Below are 21,200 nucleotides of genomic sequence, written 5' to 3' on the forward strand. Positions count from 1 at the left end.
TTACCCCTTAACTTTCAGCCGGTGTCCTTATAGCTAAGATGGATCTCTGGTAGGCAGCATATAGTTGGATCTTGGTTTTTTTTTTTCTTCTATCAATTTAGACACTATATGTCTTGATTGGAGAATTTAATTCATTTGCCTTCAGGGTTATTATTGATAGATAAGGACTTACTCCTGCCATTTTAATTGTTTTCTGGTTGCTTGGTAGATCAGTTGTTCCTTTCTTCCTCTTGTTGTATAAGTTTGTGATTTGTTGTTTTTCTGTAGCGCTAAGCTTTGATTCCTTTCTCTTTCTCATCTGTATCTTCTGTAGCTTCTTGCTTTGCAGTTACCACAAGGCTTACGTAAAATATCTTATAGTTATAATAGACTATTTTAAACTGAACTTCAGTCACATACAAATACTCTAGATTTTTGCCCTCCCCCCACAATTTATGTTTGTTGACACAGTTTACATCTTTTTATATTCAGTATTCCTTAACAACTCATTGTAGCTGTATTTTTGACTATTTTGATTTTTCACCTTCATAATAGAGATTTGAAAGATTTGCACACCACCATTACAGTGGTGGCACATTCTGAATTTGACTGTGTATTTACCTCTACCAGTGTGTTTTATGCTTTCATATGTTTTCATGATACTAATTATCATTCTTTTGTATCTGGTAGAAGAACTGCTTTAATCATTTCTTATAAGGCAGGTCTAGTGGTGAATTTCTTCAGCTTTTATTTATCTGGCTGAGACTTTATTTCTCCTCATTTCTGATGAACAGCTTTGCTTTGTATAGTATTGTTTACTGGCAATATTGTCTTCTTTCAGGACTTTGAATGTATCATCTCATGCTCTCCTGGCCTGCAAGGTTTCTGCTGAGAAACACTGATAGTCTAATGGAGATTCCCCTATAAATCACTTGACACTTTTCTCTTGCTACTTTTAAAATTCTCTCTTTGTCTTTGACTTTCGACATTTTGGTTATAATGTGCCTCAGTGAGGACCTTTTTGGGTTTGAACATGTTTGGTGATTTTGAGATTCGTGGAACTGGATGTCCATGTCTCTCCCAAGACTTGAGAAGTTTTCAGCAATTATTTTGTTAAATAAACTTTCTATGCCTTTTCCTCATTCTTCTCCTTCTGGAACCTCCATAATATGAATACTTGTTTGCTTAATGGTGTCCCATAAGTCCTATAGGCTTTGTTCACTCTTTTTTGTTCTTTTCTCTTTCTTTTTTTTCCCTCTGACTAGGCTATTTCAGAAACCTAACTTCATTTCACAGATTCTTTCTTCTGCTTGTTTTGGTTTGCTGTTGAAGCTCTCTATTTTTGATTTCATTCATTTAATTCTTTAGCTCCAAGATTTCTGTTTGGTTCTTTTTGAATGACTTTCTTATGCAGATAATGAATTGTTTTCCTGATTTCATTGACCTGTCTATCTGTATTCTCTTGTATCTCAGTGAGTTTTCTTAGGATCATTACTTTGAACTCCTTTTCAGACAGTTTACAAATTTCTGTTTTTTGGAATCAGTTACTGGAGAATTATTGCGTTCCTTTGTTGGTGGTGTATTTCCTGTTTTTTTTGTTGTTTTTTTTTTTTTCATGTTTCCTGTGTCCCTCTATTGATGTCTGCACAACTAGTGGAATAATCACCTCTTTCAAATTTATAGAGAGGCACTTTCCTTTAGTCATTCTGTTCAAAATGTAGTTAGTTGTTTATTCATTGTTTTGCTCTTTTTTGTGGGGAAGATGAGCATTAGGCATCTCTAGTTGACCATCTTGCTTCCTCCTAACCTAGTTTTTTTAAATGCCATGTCTCAGAGCACTGGAAACACTATGGCTTATTTCCATGGTTTTTTTTTTTTTTTGGCTTATTTACTAGTAATATAGTAGTTTTAGAAATGGTTACTTCTTATAATTTTTTTTAGGCAAATTATGAGAGTAGACTTTTATACTGACTTGTTAATCACCAATTATGTTGTTTTCTTGGGGAAAGTGAGTTTTCCAAATTCTTGGTTTAAAAGTGAGCTTTAATATTGTAGCTCATAAGTTTAGGGACTTTTGAATATGAAAGTTGGATATTTTCTACTTCTTAAAATAGTTTTCAGATAATGATATTGTGAAAATTTTTTGATATCTCTAAGTTTTAAAATAATAAACTGTTTCAGAGTTCTCTAATGTTACTGGGAGTAACTCAATAATTTTATGGTATTTTTAAATAGGTTACAGAAGTATGCATATTCCGTAAGAGATTCAAAACTGAGAGGTAGGTTTAGAGATAATTTTTGAATAGCATTTTCACATATAGATGAAAGGTGCCAATTATTGATGAAATATTAATAGTAACAGCTGATATATTTCTATTACAGATATCTTAAAAGATGGTGCTGCTTATCATCATGCTGGTATGGAGCTGTCAGATAGAAAAGTAGTTGAGGGAGCTTTTACTGTTGGAGATTTACCAGTTCTTTGTAAGTAAAACATATTTCTCATGCATACTATAAAATATTTTGGAAAATTATTTTTAAGAGGAAAAAAGGAAAAAGCGCAAGTGTTCTGCTTGTTTCTGCTTTTCTTCTGAGAATATAAAATTAAGTGGTTACCTATGCATGTAGATGCTACAGTAAATTCTTTGGTAGTGTTTAGTTCTTTATCATATTGTTGAACATGGTGTAATTTGAAAAACAAGAATTTAATAGGTTTTTGGATTTAAGGTGTGTTACTATTTTAGATTGTAATGCTCTTTTTTCTTTTCTAAATTTCTTATGTATGAGTTTTTATTACATTTATAAGAATGTCTTTTATTAAAAAATGTTCCTGAAGCAATAAAGTTAAATGGCTCAAAATTACTATGTCTTAATCTGATGCAGTTACTACCAGTACTTTAGCTATGGGAGTAAATTTGCCTGCTCACCTAGTAGTTATAAAATCTACAATGCATTATGCTGGAGGACTGTTTGAAGAGTACAGTGAAACAGATATTCTACAGATGATTGGTAGAGCTGGTCGACCTCAAGTAAGTGACAATAACTTTGCTTTTTATACTTAAAAACATGATAAAAACAAAAAAAATTGTGTATTTTTTGATTAGCATGTCATAATTGTATCAGGCTTAAAAGTAATATAGCAGAGAAAATTTACCTTTAATGGAGGAATAAAAGTAAGACAAGCCTCACCAACTGGGACATACTTCCTTCATTCTGTCTAAGCTTGTCTTGGCTGATGAGGGGATGGGTTTATGAATGGGTATGCTGTTAAAGGTCTTTTTGATTTTGACTGTTTTTTTTTTTTTTTAAATTCTGAATGGGGGTACTCTTAGCATTTTGGATGGAACAGGTTTTCCTTGCTTAGGGCTGTCACATTACAGAACATGAAACATCCCTAGGTCCTAGCACTAAATGCTAATAGTGTTCCCAGGAATTATGACAAAAGTCCAAATACATTTCAAAACATACCCTACTCTGACAAATACATGAATAAGTCATTTTTATAGGTATTATGGGAACATCAGGAAGATTATATTTTCAAAACATTTGTAAATATTATGTTGTACAGTTCTACAATTTAATAGAGTAAATCAGATTATATGTAAATTATACCAAATCTTACAACTTTTATACAGTTACCAAAGTTTGTTTTGATTTTAACATTGCCAAAATTATGTTACATTGAAACCAAAGTGATATTTACAGCTATACTCTTGGAAGGCTTTTAAATTAAATTTTGGGTTAACAAAATGAGAGCATTTTTAAGGCCTTTTCGAAGTATTATTTCAGACAAGGAGACTGTTTAATATAAAATGGAAGTCTTCAGTTATTGAAGAGGACTGCTACCAAGATGTGCTCTTCTTCAGTAAATTTCTGTTTGTTTTCTCCCCAGTTTGACACTACAGCTACTGCAGTTATCATGACTCGATTAAGCACAAGGGACAAGTACATTCAGATGTTAGCTTGTAGAGACACTATAGAAAGCAGGTAGTATAAAAAAAAGTTCCAAAAAGATACTAATGCTAATATAGCTTATTTTATTTCCTTTTAAAATATCAAAGGGAAATTTGGTTTGGAGATTTTTTTAAGGCAATTTTCTGTAAAGTTTTCAACAATTTAACTAGAAAGTTTGTGTCATTTTAGGGAATTTAATAATTTTTTTAAAAGGTAGTAGTTTTATTCAGTGGTATTTCTTGGCAAGCATGTATTCTTGTTTATAACAAACCCTAATTTGTAATAAAGCCTTAGTAATTATGATTATGTTATAATTTATATATGAAATTATGTAAATTTATAATTAACTAATTTGTAATAAAGGAGAAATATCATTTTCACTTCTTATTTTAATTTAATAATAGAGGAAATCTGGAACCTATTAGTAAGGTATTTAATGTATTCTCTTTTGGAGAAAGTAGGATATAATTTACGCTTCAACTTTTGTTAAAGCAATAACCTGTCTTCTACAGCCATAGAGTAGAGAGGTATATCTGAAGCCTTTTAGAAGTTGAACTGACTTTTTAAGGTTTTCTTTTATGTTTTTGGAAATTAAGTTATATTTCATGAATTAGTAAAGTAGCAATGGGTGTATTCTATATTATTAAAGTTAAAAAGTAAGAGTTATGGCATTGAACTGCATATTCATAATGCAAAGTTTTTTTTTCATTAGTTTGCACAGACATCTTATTGAACATTTAAATGCAGAGATAGTACTGCATACCATCACGGATGTGAATATTGCTTTGGAATGGATACGATCAACTTTGCTTTATATCAGAGCCTTGAAAAATCCATCTCATTATGGTTTGTTACTTTGACTTGGAAAAGTAGTAATTTTTTCAAGCCAGCTAGGCCTGTATTTATACTAATAAGTTACAGGACAGATAGATTACAGAAACTAATAGGTAACAAAACAAAAGGTAACAACAGTCCCAAATACATTTAGAGACAAGAGTAGACAAGCTGAGAAATTTTTATCTGTTTTACTTCTAGTGTTTCAACAAGGTTTGAAATCAACACCATTAAAAATAGATCTAGTAGAAAAAAATTCAGCTCCAATAAAAATAACAGAAATGTCTAAATCATTGAAAATAAGTTAAAGTTACAAAAAGTTTTGAATTTTTTCTGTACTTAGTGTTCAGCTACTCACTTTTTCTGAGTTTATGACTGTTTATTTTTCAGTTTATAAGAAATGAAAGTACATAGTACTACTGTTGCTGCCACAATTTTCATCTTGCTTCTAAAGCTAACCCACATCTGGTTATGTGGCTTCCAGAGGGTTTTTTCACTCATTCATTCAACTTGGGGTTGTTGAAATACCAAATTAAAGCCTGACTTGTTGAAGTATCATTCTAATGTACAGAGGTTCAAAACTTTCAGATCTCAAAGAGTAATTAATTTAAGCCTATATTAAAAGAATATCTATATAAATACTCATATCACTTAAAAACTTATATTTCAACTAGGTAATACATTTACTTAGTTCAAAAATCATAAAGTGAAGGAATATATACAATTAAAATTCTTCCATGTATATCCCCACCCACACAGTTGTTCAATTCCTATCTCTCGCCTTTCCCTCCCCTAGTTCTGTAATCATTGGTATATCTTTTTTGTATAATATTTTTTGCATATAAAAGTAAATAAGAAAATGTAATTTTAGTTTCGCACCTTTTAAACACAAATCGTGGCATAGTGTATTAGTTTTCCATTCCTTTTAACAAATTACCCTGAAACAAATCATCTAGAAACAACCAGAATTTATTATCTCACACAGCTTATGTGGGTTAGGAATCTGGGAGTGTCTTAGCTAGGTGGCTGTGGGTCAGATGCTCTCTTCAGATTGCAACATGTGTCAGCTAGGGCTGCAGTCATCTGAAGGCTTTCCTGGGTCTTGAAGATTCACTTCTAAATTGTCTCACTCACAGAGCTATAAGTTAGAGGCCTCAGTTTCTCACAGTTGTTGGCAGGCCTCAGTCTTTTGCCAGGTGGATCTTTCCTCATAGCATGGCAGCTGACTTTTCTCAGGATGAATGATCTGAGAGAGAAAGAGAGAGAGAGACAGAGACAGAGACAGACTAAATCAGAAGCAGCAGTACTTTTTTATAACTTTGTCTCTGAAGTCACACATCATTACTTCTGCTTTATTCTGTTTTTTAGAAGCAAGTCACTGAGTCCTGGTCACATGAAGGCGAGAGGGATTAAGTTCATCTTTCAGAGGGCAGAATATCAAAGAATTTGTGGGCATTTTTTTTTTTTTGAGATAGCCTCTCTTGGTTGCCCAGACTGGAGTGCAGTGGCACAATCTTGGCTCACTGCAACCTCCACCTCACAGGTTCAAGCAATTCTCTGCCTTACCCTTCTGAGTAGCTCAGACTACAGGCACGCACCACCACACCTGGCTAATTTTTTCTATTTTTAGCAGAGACGGCGCTTCACCATGTTGACCAGGCTGGTCTCAAACTCCTGATCTCAGGTGATCCACCTGCCTTGGCCTCCCAAAGTGCTGGTATTACAGGTGTGAGCCACCATGCCTGGCCTTGTGGCATATTTTTTTAAACCTCCATTATTTTAGTCTTCTGCACATTCCTTTTTTTCTTAGTATGTCTTGGAAGCTTTTTTGAGACAGGCTGTCACTCTCTTGCCCAGGCTGAAGTCCAATGGTGTGATCACAGCTTACTGCAGCTTCAACCTTCTGGGCTCAAGTGATCTTCTCACCTCAGCCACCAGAGTAGCTGGTACTACAGGCACATGCCAGCACACCTGGCTAACTTTTGAAAAAAAAAATTGTAGAGGCAGAGTTTCCCTATGCTGCCTAGGCTGGTCTAGAACTTGTGGGCTCAAGCAATCCTCCGATTTCACCCTCCCAAAGTGCTATGATTATAGCTGTGAGCCACCATGCCTGGCTGGAAGCTTTTTTTTGTAATAGCTAAATAATATTCCATTTACTTATGTATCACTTATTTAAATGATCCCCAATTGATGGACATTTATACTTTTTCTAATTGTTTGCTCTTACAAACAATGCAGCAAAAAAAACCCTTCATTTTTTACATGTATGAATCTATCCATATGATAAATCTCTAGAAATGAAATTCCTGTGTCAAAGGATATATGCATTTATAAATTTGATACCTGTGGCTAAATTGGTACCTTAGTAGCTCATATATCTACCAGCAGTGTTCAAAAGTGCCATATTTTGTTTCTCCAGCCTTTCCTTCAGGGTGTATGCTTGTGTATTTTTATCAATATTATGTATGAATATTGGTATCTTTTCATGTTTTAATTTTCATTTCTTCCTTTTCATAGTTACTTTATTTTCTGTAGTTACTTTTTTGTATTGAGATATCACTTATAGTAAACTGCACAAATATGAGGTGTAGAGGTCAATGAAGTTTTATATATGTGTTTATACACACATATACACACATGTAACCACAGCCCAGATTAAGATATAGAACATTTTCTAGATGTTCCCTCATGCTCCTTTTCTGTCAGTATTTGCCCCCAGAAGTCAATGCTATTCTGACTTACATACCATAGGCTAGCTTTATCTATTCTTGAAAAGATTCCGTTTATATGAATATAAATCTTTTGATGAAAGGAAATTATTAATTTTAAATAATGCTGCTGTGAACATTGTTATATGTATATCTTTTGATACACATGTATATGTATATCTGTGGGTATGTGCCTAGGAGTGAAATTATTGTGTTAAAGGGTATGTGTAGTTTCAGCTTTAGTGAATAGCACAAAATGGTTGTTATTACCAAACATATTTTCCTAGGAACATTCATGTTATAATGAAAGTTCATTAGAAGATATTAATCACTTGATAGATATTTGCTATGTATAAAACATTTGGAAATTTATTCCATACCATTCTTGTTAAAATATGATATTCCTGTTCATTGTTTCTATGGATATTTAAGCCTTGTTTGAACTCAATCAGCTGAGATTTTTTTTTCTTATGTAAGATTTCATTAGACTGCTCTTCACTAGTTAACTGGGGTATAAACTGAGCCTGTAAAGATGAGCTAAATTCTATTTTACTTTTTCATGACATGCAGGTTTTGCATCTGGATTGAACAAAGATGGAATTGAAGCAAAATTACAAGGTTAGATGCATTTCATTCTAAAAATTAGATTCTATATATTTTAGTGAAAAAGTTCAGTTATTGTGAAAGTAAGAATATGCTTTTGTAAATCATTTTTTAAAAAGGAAACTTGTCTGCAGAAAAATAATGTGAACTATTTCTTTTTCACGCAAAAAGCTTGGCATATATACTTTTTTGCTGAATTAATCAATTTATTCTATCAGAATATCTTTCTTTGTATAATATGTTAACTTGGTTTATTTGGTTTTTATTTCTAACATCACCCTGGTCTTTGAAAATATGCCTACAGATACACACTCTGTATTTTTTCTTTTTTTTAAAAGAGACAGTCTTACTCTGTCACCCAGGATGGAATGCAGTGGCGTGATCATAGCTCATTGTAACCTTGAACTCCTGAGCTCAAATGATCCTCCTGAGTAGCTGGGACTATAGGCGTGAGCCACCACAACTGGTTAATTTTGTATTTTTTTTAGAAAGGGGTTCTCACTGTGTTTTCCAGCCTCGTCTCAAACTCCTGGCCTCAAGTTATCCTACTACCTCTGCCTTCCAAAACACTGAGAATGTAGGTGTGAGCGACCATGCCCAACATGTATTTTTCTTTTCTACTTAATTTTAATTGAAAAATATAAGCCTAGATTGATTATGGGCTTTGTATCCCAACCTGTGCCAAAGATGTATTCCTATCCAACCTCAGCTTTGTTATTTAGTTAATCAACTAGTGTTTCTTACTTGTTTTTTAAAATATAAAATATTGTTAGGCATTTATTCAGATTAGAAATTGCTATCTTTTCATTGTGTTGAAACTGTCTCCTTAGTAAAAGAAAATATGTTAGGTCCTCTAAAAATATTTAGCCAATTTAAATTTATTCTCTACTTGGATATACATGTGTGGCAAATAAAAATGCAGAGATAAAGATAAAGCAGTAAAATTGTCTTGCTTAAAGAATAAATATGTTCTTAAAACATGGTCATAACCAATAGCATATTTTCATAATGCTGCTGTATTCATGTTGAAATACAGATTATAAGTTGTGTTATCTTCAAGGTATTGATAAATTTTGTAATGGAATTTTTAATTAAACATATATTTTGAAAATAATGATCAAATACACTCAAGAAACTAGACAAAGAGATATATTGCTATATTCGGATAACTTTAATGTTTTATCTCTTGTTAAATTAGCAGAATCACAGCTCATATTTGCCTTGTCTTCAGTCACTATAGGGTTAGCAAAGTTTTGCCTTATAAACAAGAATAGCTAAATATAACTGAATATTAAGGTTTTGGTATTGTAGGAGAGAAAAAAAGTAACATCTTTTCCTCATTCATTGCAATGTTCACAGCTGACACTCCTGTAACAAGACAGATTAACAAGAGAAAAGCATAACAAATTTATTTAATCAAAGTTGTGTATGATATGGGAGCCTTCAGAAATTAAGACCCAAAGACCCAGGGAAAACTGAATTTCTCTGGCAAGTCTAATGAAAAAAATGGATAGTTGTTGAGAAACATGACTGGACAAAAAGGGTATTATCTAATGTTAATAAACTGGGAGGAACTTAACAAGGCCTGTTTGTTCAGATTCTTCTTGGCCTCTCTATGTAGCATTCTTTCTTCTCAGGCATGAGATAGGACCATTCCGTGGGTATGAGACAGGACCATTCCACCCTGGAATGAGGGTCTTAGACTTTTAGACAAGGTAGGTCAGAGAATTCCTTTATGACCATGCTTCACACAGAAAGGCAGGGAAAGATCAGAGTGACTTTCTTGTTTCTGAAGTCCTCTTAGTCTTATTGAGTTCGAAATGCCTTGAGTCAGCATTTTCTGAGCCCTGCTATTATCCTTGGAGCTCTGCCTTAAATCTGTCAGGAAGGATCCTTAGCATAGTATATGCTGTTTCCTAAACTTGATTATACTTTCTTGCTCATATACTCTTAATAGCTTCCCCATCACTCTTAGAATAAAATACAAACTTTCACCACAGCCCACAAAATCCTGCTTGATATCTTCCTGCCTATTTCTCTAACTACATCTCTTGTCACTTTCTGTCTCTTTTATTCTACTCTCACCGAATTGGCCTTCTTGCTATTCCTTAAACACACCAAACTTGTTCCCACATCAAGTCCTTTGCACACTTTGTTCCTTATTTTTGGAACACTCCTTGCATATTTTACACCTTCATTTTATTCAGGTCTCTGTTCAAATATTAACTTTTTAGAGAGGTCTTCCTGTGGTATCTTACTTAAACCCACCTTTACTGAGAGGAAGACAAAATGATTCTATGATGTTGTTGTTGTTTTCCTTGTTTTTAGAAAAGGTAATGTGTTTATTTTGACAATTAGGGTGAGGATAGCCTTACTCTATATCAAAATATATAGCGTTTATGAGAAATACATATAGGTTGGGCATGGTGGTTCATGCCTGTAATACCTTTGGGATGCCAAGGTGGGCAGATTGCCTTGAGCTCAGGAGTTTGAGACCAGCCTGGACAACATAGGGAGATCCCACCTTTACAAAGTTTTTAAAAAAAATTAGCTGGTGTTGTGGTGGTACATGCCTGTAGTTCCAGCTACTCGGGAGACTGAGGTGGGAAGATTGCTTGGGCCTGGGAGGTTGAGGCTTCAGTGAGCTGTGATCATGCTACTGTATTTTAGCCTGGGCAACAGAGTGAGACCCTGTCTCAAAAAAAAAAAAAAAAAAAAAAAGAAAAGAAAAGAAAGGAAAATAAAAAGAAAGAAAAAGAAAGGAAAGGAAATAAAGATATGGTTTAGTAAAAAATTTAAAATTCTACACAATCATTCTATATAGGTTCTTAGCCTTATGTTTCTTTATAGTATATGTGAAACCTTATTATTTATTTGTATGTTAATTGCTTTCTTCTGTAAAATATAAGTTCTAAAGAGAAGAACCTTATCTTGTTAACTGCTGTAAACATAGAGCTTAGAATCATGCTCAGCTTATGGTAAAGTAAGCATTTTTCATTGACTTATCGAGTAGTGAGTGGGTAATGAACTGATTTAATAGTGGGTAATTAAGAAAATTAGAAAAGACTTCAAAATCTTTACTTAACCAAACGCTTAACACTATCAAGCTGTCTAAAGAGTGTTGCTTAAACTAAAGTATTTCCCAAAGAACTCTAAGGGTGTTTTTTTGAGTGGCTGCACTATTTAGGATTGAACTATTACAGTATTCCCACTGTCTGCTCTGAACTATCTTATATCTCCTGGACTATAGCATGAGGCAGAGAAGGAACTGTCAGCAGCAGATTACTACAATTGCTCTGATCCCCATCAATAGTGAGCATGAACTAGCATTGCTTCCTGTCAGAGAAACAAAAGTAAACACCTAAAAGCATCAGTTAAAACAGTTTTAAGTTGTTGCTTCAAGAAAGTGGCAAACAGGGAGGAGGGGAAGAACTGGTGGTTTTTGGAATAATCTTTGCAGAACTATTTGACTTCTTATACTTTGTGCATACATTAATATATCTTTGATAGAAGTTTAAAGAAAAAAGAAAAAGAAAACTATTGCCTTAATGGAGGGCAGATAGCAAAGTGGTTACTTAGACCTGGAGCAAGTTACTTAGCCTCTATTCTTTAGTTTCCTAACCTATATATGAAAATATCGGTGTCTACCTTATTGTGATGTTTTGAGGATTAAATGAGGTAATACATGTGTATCATTTAAATACTCCAAGTTTTAAGTGTTATTTCTACTTACTGAATGTTATTTTTATTACTTGTATTCTTGTTACTTTTAGAAAATGTTTTTAGCATATTAGTTAGCTTTTTTATTTAAATGAGCTTTCTCTTACTGCTTAAGTAGGGACTATGGTTCTTCTAGAACAGTTACACAGTAATAGCACAACTTTAGCATATTTAATAATAAATTATTTTTCCCTACTTCCCTATTTTACTAAAATTAAAATGTGTTTTCTATAATTAAACAGAATTATGTTTGAAGAATCTGAATGATTTATCATCCCTGGACTTAATAAAGATGGATGAAGGTGTTAATTTCAAACCAACTGGTAATTTCTTATCATTGTCAGTAAATTTAGCAATTGTTTACTTAAGACTAAATTAAAATTTTGTTTTACTAAAATTTAGATGGTGATAAAACTAAATTGTGATCTCAGTTCTCAACAGGGTATCATCATTATTAGCCATAGGCATGATAAATTTAAACAAGTCCTATTTGTAATAGTTTTTTTTTTTTTTTTTTTTGAGACAGAGTCTCACTCTTTTGCCCAGGCTGGAGTGCAGTGGCGAGATCTCAGCTCAATGCAAGCTCCGCCTCCCGGGTTCATGCCATTCTCCTGCCTCAGCCTCCCGAGTAGCCGGGACTACAGGCACCTGCCACCATGCCCGGCCAATTTTTTTTTTGTATTTTTAGTAGAGACGGGGTTTCACCATGTTAGCTAGGATGGTCTCGATCTCCTGACCTTATGATCTGCCCGCCTCGGGCTCCCAAAGTGCTGGGATTACAGGCTTGAGCCACCGTGCCTGGGCACCGGTGCACAGAATTTGTCTTCACTGATTCTGGTGACTTTTGGCAGAGGAATGAAATGCTTGAATCTTTGGGTTGCTTTAAACCTGTTATAACTATTATAGATATACTTTTATTGGTATGCTTTTAATATGCTTTTTATATTCTTAAATATTCAACCATTGATAATCTGGTGGTTAGACTTCTGTAAGGTTAGTAAAAATATCTTTTCCTTCTACTCATCTTAGGTTCATTAACTGGGACTCATATAACAAAATGTATTAACAAGAGAAAAGCATACAAATTTATTTAATATGTTTTATGTGACATGGGGGCCTTTATAAGGAAATGAAGACCCAAAGAAATGGTTAAACCTGAATGTTTTTATGCCAGGTGTGATGAAGATTGAAAAGTCATGGAGAAATATGATAGGACAAAGGGGATATGAACTAAGTGTAATAAATTGGGGGAAATTTAGCAAAGCCTGTTCATTCAAATTCCACTCTGTGTCTCTGGAGATAAAGATGCTCCATTCTTTAGGTATAGGGAGGGCACCTCTCACATGATGGTGTTATTACTTGCTTCAGGGAAAGGCCAGAAGAATTCTTCCTGTACATGTTGTTTCTCAAATTCCTACAGCTTAAAATATTCAATAAGCCAAGATGCTCCATTTTGGGATAGCGTGTCCTGAACCCTATCTCTCTCTCTTTCTCTCTCTCTCACGGTGGATTAGCTTTTTGATGTGCTTCTGGATTTGGTTTGCTAGTATTTTGTTGAGGATTTTTGCATCTATGTTCATCAGGAATATTCGCCTGAAGTTTTTTTTTTTTTTTTTCATTGTGTCTCTGCCAAGTTTTGGTATCAGAATGATGCTGGCCTCATAGAATGAGTTAGGGAGGAGTCCCTCCTCAAATTTTTGGGATAGTTTCAGTAGGATTGGTGCCAGCTCTTCTTTGTATATTTGGTAGAATTTGGCTGTGAATCAATCTGGTCCAGGGCTTTTTCTTGTTGATAGTCTTTTTATTTCTGATTCAATTTTGAAACTTGTTATTGGTCTGTTCAGGGTTTCAGTTTCTTCCTGGATCAACCTTGGGAGGTTGTGTTTCCAGCAGTCTATCTCCCCATTTCTTCTAGGTTTTCTAGTTTGTGTGTATAAAGGTGTTCATAACAGTTTCTGGGGTTTTTTTTTTTTGTATTTCTGTGAGATTGGTGGTCGTATCTTCTTTGTCATTTCTGATTGTGTTTATTTGTCTGGTTTCTGTTTTTTTGTTTGTTATTCTAGCTAGCAGTCTATCAATCTTATTTATTCTTTCAAAGAACCAATATCTGGTTTTGTTGATCATTTGTGTGGTTCTGTGTCTCTCAATTTTGTTCACTTCAGCTCTGATTTTGGGTATTTCTATTCCTCTGCCAGCTTTGGGGTTGATTTGCTCTTGCTTTTCTAGTTCCTCCAGGTGTGATGTTAGTGAGGTTGCTAATGTGATACTTCTAGCTTTTTGATGTGAGCATTTAGTGCCATAAACTTTTCTCTGAACACTGTTTTACCTGTATATCAGAGATTCTGCTATGTTCTGCCTTTGTTTTCATCAGTTACAAAGAGTATCTTGATTTCTGCCGTAAGTTCATTATTTTCAGAGAAGTCTTTCAGAAGCATGTTGTTTAATTTCCATGTAATTGTATGGCTTTGAAAGATCTTAGTATTGATTTCTGTTTTTACTGCATTGTGGTCTAAGAATGTGCCTGGTATGATTTTTTTTTTGAATTTGTTGAGAATTGCTTTATAGCTGAATGTGTGGTTGATTTTAAAGTATGTTACATGTGCAGATGACAAGAATGTATATTTTGTTGTTGTTGGATAGAGTGTTCTGTAGATGTCTGTTAGGTCCATTTGGTCAAGTGTCAAGTTTAGGTCCTGAACATTTTTATTTGTTTTCTGCCCTGATGATCTGTCTAATACTGTCAGTGGGGTGTTGAAGCCTCCCAACATTGTGTAGGTATCTAAGTCTCTTTGTAGGTCTATAAAAACTTGTTTTATGAATCTGTGTGCTCTAGTATTAGATGCATATATATTTAGGATAGTTAAATCTTTTTGTTGTATTGAACTTTTTCATCATTATCAGTGTCCTTCTTTGTCCTTTTTGATAGTTATGGTGTAAAGTCTGTCTTGTCTGAAATTAGAATAGCAACCCCTGCTTTTTTTGTTTTCCATTTGCTTGGTAGATTTTTCTCCATCCCTTTAAGCCTATGGGTGTTATTGCATATGAGATGGGTCTCTTGAAGACAACATACAGTTGGGTTTTGCTTCTTTATCCAACTTGTCACTCTGCACCTTTTAAGTGGGGTATTATAGTCTGTTTATATTCAAGGTTGATATTGGTATGTGTAGATTTGTCATTGTGTTGTTATGTAGACTTGTTATGTTATGTTATGTAGTTGCTTTATAGTGTCAATGGTCTAGATACTAAAGTGTGTCTTTGTGGTGGCCAGTAATGGTCTTTCATTTCTATGTTTAGTACTGTCTTAAGGACCTCTCATAAGGCAGGTCTGATGCAAACAATTCCCTTAGCTTATCTGAAAAGGATTTTGTTTCTCCTTCATTGATGAAGCTTATTTTGGCTGGATATGAAACTTATGGTTGGAGTTTCTTTTCTTTAAGAATGCCAAGGCTGGGCACAGTGGCTTGTGCCTGTAATCCCAGCACTTTGGGAGGCTGAGGCAGGAAGATTATTTGAGCCCAGGAGTTTGAGACCAGTCTGAGCAATATAGTGACACCTTGTCTCTACAAAAAATTTTTCTAAAAATTAGCTGAGCATGACGGCATGTGTCTGTAGTCCCGGCTACTTAGGATGCTGAGGTGGCAGGATCACTTGAGCCTGGGAGGAGGAGGTTGCAGTGAGCCAAGATTGCACCACTGCCATCCATCCTGGGTGACAGAGTAAGACCCTGTCAAAAGAAATGCTTAATATAGGCCCCCAAACTCTTCTGGCGTGTAGGATTTTTGCTGAAAGAGCTGCTGAAAGATCTGCTGTTAGCTTTATATGTTTCCCTTTGTAGGTAACATATACCTTTCTGTCTAGTTGCCCTGAATATTTTTTCTTTCCCATTGATCTTGGAGAATGTAATGACTATGTGTCTTGGGGGATGGCTGTTCTATATAGTATCTCACTGGGGCTCTCTGAATTTTCTGAATTTGAATGTTGACCCCTCTAGCAAGGTCAGGGAAATGTTTTGAACTGTATTCTCAATTATATTTTCCAAGTTTCTTGCTCTCTCTCTCTCTCCCTCTCTTTCAGGGCTACCAATGAGTTTTAAATTTTGGTCTCTTTACATAATCCCATATTTCTTGGAGGTTTTGTTCATTCTTTTTTATTCTTTTTTCTGTATTTTCTCTGACTGAGTAGATTTGAAAACCTGGTTTTTGAGCTCTGAGATTGTTTCCTCATCTTGGTTTATTCTGCTGTTAATACTTCCAATTGTATTATGAAATTCTTGCAGTGAGTTTTTCAGCTCTATCAGATCAGTTTGGTTCTTTCTTAAAATGGCGATTTTGTCCTTCACCTGTTGATCATTTTACTGGGTTCCTTAGATTTCTTGGATTGGACTTCAACTTTCTGATGAACCTTGATGATCTTCATTGCCATCCAGATTCTGAATTCTAGGTCTGACATTTCAGCCATTTCAGCCTGGTTAAGAACCATTGCTGGGGAGCTGTGTGGTTGTTTGGAAGTAAGAAAACACTCTGGTATTTTGAGTTGCCAGGGTTCTTGCTTTCTGGCAAGAACATCAGCCCAGACAGACTAATTGTTTTTCGTCTGTCTGGGCTGATGTTCCTTTAATATTTGAAGTTGCTGTCCTTCAGATGGGGCTTTTTCTTTTATATTCCTTGATGCCATTGAGATTTACTGTGGCATAAGTTGGGTTTAGTTGACTGGCTTTGTTTCTGGATGATTTCAGAGGGCTTGGGCTCAGCTCAGTGCTCCTGGGCTGCATGCTCATGGCTTTGTTTGCTGGCCCCTCGAGGTTAAGTACCTGCTGCACTGGAGGGTTAGAGGTGTTCCTGGTTCACTGGCAATCACACTTAAATGGGGCAGTGGCAGAAGGTTACGCACTCATGTGTAATGCCAACAGTGGCTGTATAGTAGCATGGTGAGGTCTGGGTATGTGCACCAGTGGTGGTGGCACAGCAGGGTCCATGTTTGCAGTGTATCAGCAGTGGCAAGACAGCAGCATAGTGGGATCCGCATGTACCGGTGGTGGACTGGTGGGGGTGGGGCCGTGGTGACAAGGTCCGTGCACCATGTGCATGCTAGCAAAGTGATGTGGGGAGGCCATGGTCGAGTGCATGCCAGCAGAGTGGTTGGGGGAGGCTGCAGACAGGTGTGTGTTGGCAAAGCAGTTTGAGGAGGCTGTTGGTGGGTGCACATCGGCAGGGTCCATCTAATGGTTCAGTGGCATCTGCTGGCTAAGGAGCTATGGTGGTGGCCACTAGGCGGTGCCCCAGTTGGGCAACTGAGGCCACACTGCAAGTGAGCTTGGCCATGGAGGGACCCCAGAAGAGGCTGGCAGTCAGGGGGCACTCAGATAAGACTGGCCCCATCACATGGACAAGACTGCCCTGCTCTGTCTAGGTCCAACAGTCAACAAAGGCCAAAACCACTTAGAGGAGCATGGCAGGCCTTAGGGGATTGGCATTCCTGACTGTACTCCACTGTAGCCATTCCTGTGCCAAACCCTTTGGGCTCCACACAGGGTGGAGTCCTGTCCCTGCCATTTCTCCAAGCAGTTCTCTCTGCCAATTTAAATGTCTGTGGGGGTCATGAGGTCTTCTGCAGCTAAGATTCCAGAGGTCCGTGACAAGAGTGGGCCACTCCTCACCTGTTTAATTCACCCTTCCCCAGGAGCCACCAGGGGCTGGGAATGAGTCCTGGTGCTTTGAAGCCCACTGCAGTGTTCCCAGCTTCTACCTAGGGTCTGTGTCTTCCCTCCAACCACCCTCAATGACTTCCTTCTGAAGATCTGCTTTGAGTGTGCTGGTCTTCCTGATGGTCTGGTCTTTTGGTGGGAGATGCTCTTCCTGGCTGTGTCCAGTTGGCCCTCTTGGTTCTCCTCCTCCTTTCTCAGTTCCTGAAGGATGGAAGCCTGAGTTAAGTGTGCTGACATGGTCAGATTCTGTTGAGGGTTCTCTTTCTTTGCACACAGTCATCTTCATGCTGTGTGCTCACATGATTTCTTATTTGTGCATGTAATTTCTTGGCTTTTCTGGTGTTCCAGAGTTCTCCCTATGGATCTCCCAGTATCTGCAGGTCACAGGGTGATGGAGGCTGCGGCCAAGTTACCTGAGGCCTCCCGGAAAAAAGGGGATGCAGTACTGGAGACGGGACTCTGAGCTTCCCCATCAAATTGTGGAAGATGCTGCACCATGCTGGGTTTGTAATTTCTTAGCCTGTTATTAATGTAGATGTAATTTTCTTACATAGTATTTCTAATTAATTCATTTTTATGACTTCTTATTCCTTCATATTACTAATACTTTATTTTGTCTCTTTGAGTTTATTTTTTGTATATCAGTTTTTAGTTTGTATGTTCCTATAATTCTGCTTCATATAGTTTTTGCTTTTTAGGTTGTAATCATAATACTCAAGTATCTAGGTATTTTCATCTGTATGTTTGCATTGAGGTTTTTACCTGTTTTGCCAGGTAATGTGTACTGAGAGAAGGGCTCAAAAGGCCAATTTTTTCCTGCTTCAACTGTTCTGGTACATGAGCAGATGTGTAGGTTCGTTACAGGTAAACATGTGGCATGGTGGTTTGCTGCACAGATCATACCATTACCTGTGTATCAAGCCCAGCATCCATTAGCTATTCTTCCTGATGCTCTCCTTCCCCTCGCCCTCCCCAACAGACCCCAACGTGTGTTGTTCCCCACAATGCGTCCACGTGTTCTCATTGTTCAGCTCCCATTTATAAGTGAGAACATGTGGTGCTTGGTTTTCTGTTCCTGTGTTGGTTTGCTGAGGATAACGGCTTCCAGCTCCATCCATTTTCTTGCAAAGGACATATCTCATTCCTTTTCATGGCTGCATAGTATCCCATGGTGTGTGTGTACCACGTTTTCTTTATCCAGTCTTTCATTGATGAGGATTTAGGTTGATTCCATGTCTTTGATATTGTGAATAGTGCTGCAGTGAACATACGTGTGCATGTATCTTTACAAAAGAATGATTTGTATTCCTTTGGGTATATACCCAGTAATGGGATTGCTGGGTCAAATGGTATTTCTGGTTCTAGGTCTTATAGGAATTGTCACACTGTCTTCCGCAGTGGTTGAACTTATTTACACTCCCACCAACAGTGTAGAAGCATTCCTTTTAATCTGCAATCTTGCCGGCTTCTGTTGTTTAATTTCTACTGTGAATTTAAGAAAGATTAACCTTCTGAAGATAGGTGGTAACTGCAATAGTCTGGAAGAGTCACTAAACTGGGATGCAGATCTTACCTCTTTGAAGGATAGGGATAGAGGGAAAGAAGAAAGGACGCGATGGAGGGAAGTAGGAAAGGAAGGGATGGAGGTAAGGAGGGAAAGGGGAGGAGGGTAGGAAGGAATGAAGGGGGAGGGAACATGGTGGGGCAGAGAGGGAGAAAGTATGAGAGGAAGGAAGGATGGGATGGAGGAAGGGATGTTTTTAGACAACTTATAATTGAATCCCATAACTCTGGAAGGAAGGGAGGAAGGAAGGGAGGGAGGGAGGGAGAGAGAGATAGAGATAGATCTTAGCCTGCAAGAAGGGAAGGAAGAGGGGAGGGTAGGAGGGATTTTAGCCTCCAAGGAGGATGGGAGAGAGAAAGCCCTTGGAGGATCTTAGCTTGCAAGAAGGGAGGGAGGAGGAGAGGGCAGGAGGGATTTTAGCCTCCAAGGAGGATGGGAGAGAGAAAGCCCTTGGAGGATCTTAGCTTACAAGGAGGGAAGGAGAGAGGGAGAGAGGGAGGGAGAGAGGGGTCTTAGCCTGCAATGCAATCCTAAGAACATTTGGCAAAGTTGATAGGAACTCTTATAGATGTACCTTAGCGTCCCTGCCATGCTCAGTCATTGACTGGGGCCATCTCATGAAAGTATGATCTCGGTGTAAACATGATGATGATTCAGAGCACAGCAGCTGGGGCCATCAGTCACTGACACGTCTTGCAGTAGGAGGTCTGAAAGGTACATTCTCATCTCCTCCATGCTCCCTACCACTGTATTTTATGAAATATCCTGAATTTCCTGTTAGAATATTAATCTTTGAAATATCCTGAATTTCCTGTAAGAATATTAATCATTCAGTAGCTATATTAATAGCAAGTTGTTTCTTTATTTCCTTGCTTTACTTGCAAATCTTTAAAAATTACTTTTCATTCCCTCTGCTCTGACTCATTTTCCTTATGCTTTCCTTTCTAGGTTATGTTTTTCTGTCTTACCTAGGAAAGCTTCATCTCTATTAATAAGCCAACAAGTATTAAGTCTTTTCTTAAAACCTTTCATTTTCTCTAGCAGGAAGAGACCTTATATTAACTTATAAATATTTAGGGTAAGAGGACCATCTTTAAATATACTGCAATGGTTAACTAGTTCTCGTGGTAATTATAATCTTGATATCTCACACCCTTCTCTCAGAAGCTCCTTTTTATAAACTAATCCATTATTCACATGTTGGCTGAACATATTCACCAGGATCCTAACTGAGAGCCTGGCTACTTCTCTATTCCTGATTGTTAGTTTTATCTATTGTACCATGTCCTTGGTGCTTTTAACTCTGTTGGAATGCCAAAAATCTTTTCTTCTTCAGCAAAACATTTAGCACATACATAAATGTTAGCCCTTTCCTTGAGAAGCAGGATGCTACTTTCTTCTTCCCAGCTGTTTTCTATGTGTTCATAAGGCTTGAAATTCTTTGGAATGTTTTTAGACAACTTATCGAATCCAGTAACTTTTTTTTTTTTTTTTTGAGACAGAGAGTCTTGCTCTGTCACCCAGGCTAGAGTACAGTGGCACGATCTCGGCTCACTGCAACCTCCACCTCCCAGGTTCAAGCGATTCTCCTGCCTCAGCCTCCCGAGTAGCTGGGACTACAGGTGCCTGCCACCACGCCCAGCTAATTTTTGTATTTTTAGTAGAGACAGGGTTTCACCATCTTGACCAGGCTGGTCTCGAACTCCTGACCTCATGATCCACCTGCCTCGGCCTCCCAAAGTGCTGGGATTACAGGTGTGAGCCAATGCGCCCGGCCGAATCCAGTAACCTCTTAAGTGAATTCCATTTCATCAGTTAGTTACCCCCACTTCTCCCGTACTCCTACCCACAACCAATCTGCTGTTCTATTTCCGAAATAACTTATTTTCAGACTCCAGTTTAATTAAAATATTGCTCAAGAATTTTAAGTGGTCACCTGTTATTTTATAAATCAAATCCAAAATATAACCTCTTTTAATATCATTTGAGGGCTCTTTCAGGGCCTCTCTATCATTTGTCATGTTTTAATAATAAAAATAGGTAACGCTTATTAAATATTAGGCACCATGCTAAGTACTATATATCCATTTTTAATTGCACTTAATCTTCTCCACAACAAACTTCTGAGGTGTGG

The 21,200-nt window shown here is 36.8% G+C and overlaps 1 protein-coding gene across 5 annotated transcripts in view; it reads left to right on the top strand.

Annotated features, from left to right (window-relative positions):
- HFM1 (helicase for meiosis 1) overlaps positions 1–21,200 on the top strand; it is a 137,329-nt gene that overhangs the window by 51,217 nt on the left and 64,912 nt on the right. For 4 of the 5 annotated variants that reach the window (XM_034930949.3, XM_055116219.2, XM_003808406.5 and 1 more), the window contains exons 14-20: positions 2,215–2,258; positions 2,362–2,463; positions 2,863–3,008; positions 3,872–3,966; positions 4,646–4,779; positions 8,046–8,093; positions 12,041–12,121. In XM_034930949.3, coding sequence (XP_034786840.1) covers positions 2,215–2,258; positions 2,362–2,463; positions 2,863–3,008; positions 3,872–3,966; positions 4,646–4,779; positions 8,046–8,093; positions 12,041–12,121 — 650 coding nt within the window. The remainder of the gene's footprint in view (positions 1–2,214; positions 2,259–2,361; positions 2,464–2,862; positions 3,009–3,871; positions 3,967–4,645; positions 4,780–8,045; positions 8,094–12,040; positions 12,122–21,200) is intronic. The other variant, XM_055116218.2, reaches the window with a different exon arrangement.

The sequence above is a fragment of the Pan paniscus genome, chromosome 1 (genome assembly GCF_029289425.2).
Source record: "Pan paniscus chromosome 1, NHGRI_mPanPan1-v2.0_pri, whole genome shotgun sequence".
NCBI classification, from domain to species: Eukaryota; Metazoa; Chordata; class Mammalia; order Primates; family Hominidae; genus Pan; species Pan paniscus.